This window comes from Pinus tabuliformis, chromosome 3_2 (genome assembly GCF_031772625.1).
Source record: "Pinus tabuliformis cultivar Carrire ecotype Pingquan chromosome 3_2, CPIR1, whole genome shotgun sequence".
Classification (NCBI taxonomy): domain Eukaryota; kingdom Viridiplantae; phylum Streptophyta; class Pinopsida; order Pinales; family Pinaceae; genus Pinus; species Pinus tabuliformis.
The window spans coordinates 65,967,188-65,972,338 of NC_142302.1; the positions used below are offsets into that span (position 1 = coordinate 65,967,188).

Here is a 5,151-nt window from a genome sequence, read left to right on the forward strand (position 1 = left end):
AAGACTGAACCAATTACCTCCCAAATCTTTCTCTGGTGCCCAATTTCCTCTCTGAGACCCGTTCCTTGGTGGCGAGGTGGACCAATTCTGGTTCTCACCCAGCAATTGAGCCAAGTGCTTCCGGCTACAGGACCAGCAACCAGAGAGGCTATGGCAGTGATAGTAACCACCAGACACCCGACGATGAAGTGGATGGAGCTGCCACTGCCTCGGCTCTCTGCAATTCCTTCTTTCCCCAAATTCGCCCGACATACATTCCCTGCACCCTCCATTGCTCTTGTTATGCTCTGCCTCATGCTCTCGATACAGGCGCGCATTAAGTGCTCTGTACAGCCCCATAAACCTACCGCCCTCACCATTAACTCCATTAAACGCAGCAATGGGTTCAGGTTCTGGTTGACGGCCTTCATATGGAGGCCGTATTGTCTACACGGGGCAGCCCATGCATAGCATGTGGCATGCCCATTGTTGCCGTCCCGCCACCCGCATCCGGGGTCTCTTTGTCCCTAAGGATGAGACTCTCACATTCCAGCTTCCTTTGATTAGTTGGGATGATGTTCAGGTGTCCCTCAAGGAAGGCCTTATCTGAATCAACCCCTATGTTGGCAAGAAGATCAGCCACTTTATTACCTTCCCTTTTGGTGTGATTGAAAGAGATGGCATTGTAGTTGCCTATTTCCTCCGCCATGCTACTGAGTCTGGCCTCTAGTCTCCAACTATTGGCTATTTTCCTAGCTTTCGACCCATTCTGGATTCGAATAGCCATGTTTATGAGTATTTGGGAGTCCCCCTCCACTATCAGTGGTTGAAGATTGTGTCTCCTTGCAGTAAGAAGTCCTTGCCACATGCCCTCCAGCTCTGCTGAATTATTGGTATCCCAACCTAGATTGCCAAAGTAGAGTTGTTGCAGAGTTCCTAGGTGATCTCTGATGACTCCTCCAAATCCTGCAGGTCCTGGATTGCCCTTGGAAGCGCCATCAAAGTTTAGTTTGTATGAATGGATAGGCGGGGCTTCCCAATTTACCTTTCCCTTATCATTGTTATTTGCTGCCCGCTGAGAGGTTGGTTCTTGAGTCAGTTGCAGTCCCCAGTTAGATAATATGTTTTTCTCATTATCATCCGTTGGGAGATCTTGTTGGGTCCAGGATTTCAGTAACATGGTTTCTTGGATGTTGGCGTGCATGCTGTTCCATATGTCTTCCCTATTCAAGCTGCTGTTTTTGAAGATGCGCCTATTCCGTTCCTTCCAAATATTCCATAGGAGAAAACCTGGAATTAGATTCCACAGATGATTAAGCAAGCCACTTTTGTAAGGGCTTTTAGACCATTGCCTAATGGTGTTTATTATGCTTCCCATTTCTCTGCAACGTCTTTGACTCCTAAATTCTATCTTCTCCCATAGTTGAGTAGCAAGCGGACATGAGTCTAGAAGATGCTGTAATGTTTCCTCATTCTGAAAGCAATTGTGGCAGACTGAGGGCCCATGGAAGTTGCATTTTTGCAATTTATCCCATGTGAGAATTTTTTTGTGTCCCACTAGCCATAGAAAGTGATTGATTTTGGGCCAAGTTTTGAAACTCCAAATCCTGGACCATAGAGGATCAGGTTTGACGGGAGGGTCTTCCAAAAGATTGTAGGCTTCAGAGGTGGAGTAAGCGCCCTTGGGGAGGTAGCCCCATCTGAGGATGTCGTCACTGATGTTGTGCTTAATTCTTCTTTTTGCCAATTCAGTGCTAAGGGCTTCTGCTTCCTGCGGTCTGTTGGTGGTTATTATTTGGTTGCTAGCAAGCCATTTCCTGAAGCCGCTTCCCGTGTCCGAATTCCAGAATTGGTGGACTTTGGCGTGCTGTTGCTCTTGCCCTTCTGGAATAATAGCTGCTGGTAGTGCATTGGATAGTTTGGGAAGTTGGTTCCATGCATCTTGCCAGAATCTGGCATGTTGACCATTCCTTATTTCCCAGAAACTATGTTTCTGAATCAATTGGTGGTGCTGCTTGGCCGCATTCCAAATGAGTGAACCTGGACTTGTGGGGGTGAATCGTATAAGCTCTGCATGCGGCATATTGTTGGTGTACTTGGAATTCCAAATTTTGGCCCATGGTTTGTCCGGATTTGTTAACCATTGCCACCAGATTTTGGCTGTCATGATGATATTACTATGTTCAGGGTCTCGGAGTCCAATTCCACCTTTGTGCTTGGGCTTGCTGGTGGTATCCCATTTGACAAGCGCCCATTTATGATTGGTAGCTGAACTTCCCCAAAGAAAATTGCGCTGTAAGTTTCTCAGCCTTTTCAGGACCCATGATGGAGCAGCTAGGATGGAGAACAAGTATAGGGGCATGGCTTGAAGGATGGCTTTGAGGAGCACTGCTCTACTTGCTAAGTTGAGGGAGCGGTGAGTCCATTGATTCAATTTGCCTTCCATTTTCTCAATAAGTCGTCTCCAAGCTGGTTGCTTTATGGCGGAGGCGGTGAGAGGCGCTCCTAGGTAAGTGGAAGGGAGAGAGGCCGATTGAAAACCCAGAATGCGAGAGACAGCCCGCTTGACAGAGGGAGGGGTATGGAAGAAGAAAATTTCGGATTTTGTGCTGTTGATTTGGGTGCCTGAAGCATTGGAGAAGTCATTAAGCAAAGATTTCAGACAAGAGGCTTCCTGAGCAGAGGGATGGCCATACAGCATGGTATCATCCACAAATTGCTGGTGGGTGGAAGCAGGGGAGTTGTGGATTGAGATACCCCGAATATGATTATCTTGCCTTGCTTGCTTGATGTGCCGACCTAGGCCCTCCGCCATTATTACAAATAAGAAGGGGGATAAAGGATCCCCTTGCCTGATGCCTCTGGAGGGCTTGAAGGGGTGGGAAGGCAGCCCATTGACAAGAATGGAAAAGTGAGAGGAGGAGATGAGGCTCATTATCCATCTTACCCAAGTGGCACAGAAGCCAAAGGCTCTCAGCATGTTCTGAATATAGGCCCAGCTGAGTTTGTCAAATGCTTTGGATAGGTCAAGCTTGAGTAACATGCCCGCTTTTTTGGAGAGCTTGAGAGAGTGAAGGATCTCATGGGAGAGCATTATACCATCCATTATTTGTCGGCCTTCCACATAGCCTGATTGCTCAGGTGAGATGATTTGAGGGAGAAGGGGCTTGAGCCTGTTGGCTATGACTTTGGTAATGACTTTATAGAGAACATTGCATAGGGCTATGGGCCTGAATTTGTCAGGTGTGATGGAGTTCTCTTCTTTGGGAATAAGAGTGATGAAGGTAGAGTTTAGAGAGGGCAGCATCCATCGAAGGGCTCGAGATTCCTCCACAATTTGCCAGACCTCTACCTTAATCATGTCCCAGAAAGCATGAAAAAAATCAGTGGTAAAGCCATCAGGACCAGGAGCCTTACCTTCTTTAAGTTGCGCCATTGCTTCGTCCACCTCGTGGCTGAGAATCGGGCTCATGAGCAGATCGTTTTGCTCCTCCGTTATTAACCTGGGAATATTGCTTGTGATTTTCTCTATAGCTGCCGTCCGATCCCCTGTTTGTTCTTGGTGGACTTGTTTGAAATGATTGAGGAGGGTTTCCTCAATTTTCTCATGCTCCTCCTCTTTACCTCCTGCCTGGTTCTGGATGAATGAGATCTTGTTGTGCATTCTTCGTTGCACTGTAGTGTTGTGGAAGAATTTGGTATTACGCTCTCCTTCTTTGAGCCATCTCACCCTTGATTTCTGTTTCCAATAAATTTCTTCTTGTTTTCTTCTTTCCTCAAGTTGATTGTAGATGTGCTTTTCTTCTTCTAGTGTAGCCTCTGTATGCCCTGAATTGATGACCTCCTGGTGGAGAAGCTTGAGCTCCTGATTGAGTTGTTGTTGGGCTTCGAAGATGTTCCCAAAGGTCTCCTTATTCCATTGTTTGAGGTGTCTTTTTAGGTACCTTAGCTTCTGCTGGAGAATGAACATTTTGGTGCCTTCTGGAGGAACAAAGGAGGCCCAAGTAGTTTTGACGAAGTCCTTGAATGCCGGGTGGGTAAGCCAGAATTTTTCAAATCGAAATGGCTTCCTGGTGCTGCTCCCTGGTCTTTGCCATTGAAGGGCAATTGGCCAGTGATCCGACCCAGAGTGAGCCAGAATCTCCGCATTGAAATCTCCCCCGATGTGCACTGCGTTGTCCGATATCAGGAATCGGTCCAACTTGGAGGCAATCTGATGCTTCCCTTTCCTGTGATTGCTCCAAGTGTAGATACCATTACAAAAGGGCAGATCAATAAGGGAGGCATTTAGGATGAAATCCTTGAAGTGTTCCACTTCAGGTTCCAATCTGGTTCTTCCCCCAATTTTATCCTCTAGTCGGGTGATCATGTTAAAATCTCCCGCCACAATCCAGAGAGGATGTTGTCTGCTGTTACTGAGTGCCTCGATGGTGTCGAGGAGTATTTTTTTACTACCTCCATCCTGTGGGAAGTAAACATTGGATAAGTTCCCATGTACCTGAGTGCCTATAATGTGAAAGGCTGCCTGAATGAGATGGTGGCTTGCATGGAAATCCGTTATAGTGATAGCTTGAGTGTTCCAGGCTATGGCAAGTCCTCCCGAGGCTCCAGTCGCATCCACGGCCACAGAATGGCAGCCCGGCCAGGCTTTGGAGAGTATTCGTCCCAGAGTATCGCTATTACATTTGGTTTCTTGAAAAAAGCATATGTGCGGCTTCTCCATTTTTATCATGTTTTTGAGCATTCTATATTTTGCAGGGCCGTTAAGGCCTCTAAGATTCCAGGAGATGAGCTTCATTGATAACTAGGTTGAGAGGGGCTGAAGTATTTCGTAAGCTTCGCATAATGGCCTGAATCCACTAGGACTTCTCCAAGCTCTATTGTTCTTTGCAGAACTGTTTTCCTTCCTCTTTTTTTAAAATCCTTTGGACGCAGTCTACCATCCCAGGTGCTGCCTGCTTGAATCCCTAACTGCTGTTGTTGGTAGACTTTGGAGATGACCATCTCCAACTTTTCTAGGTCAGTTTCAGCGATGGATTCAAAGGCCCTTTTCCTGCATGCTAACTCTAGTTCATTAATGTCCAGTCCTTGAAGATCCACGTTTTCAGCTTCTTCTTCCATTATTTCTATGACACTGTTGTCTTCATGTGCAGGCTCTGAAGTCTGGGTAGA

The 5,151-nt window shown here is 46.8% G+C and overlaps 1 protein-coding gene across 1 annotated transcript; it reads right to left on the minus strand.

Moving 5' to 3' along the window:
* Window positions 1–406: 406 nt before the first annotated feature.
* Window positions 407–4,702, minus strand: LOC149179866 (uncharacterized). The gene is made up of 2 exons (XM_089413673.1): window positions 3,821–4,702; window positions 407–3,616 (listed from the first exon to the last, which is right to left on the minus strand). Exons 1-2 carry the CDS (start codon window positions 4,700–4,702, stop codon window positions 407–409), a joined length of 4,092 nt encoding a protein of 1,363 aa, XP_089269799.1.
* Window positions 4,703–5,151: the final 449 nt, after the last annotated feature.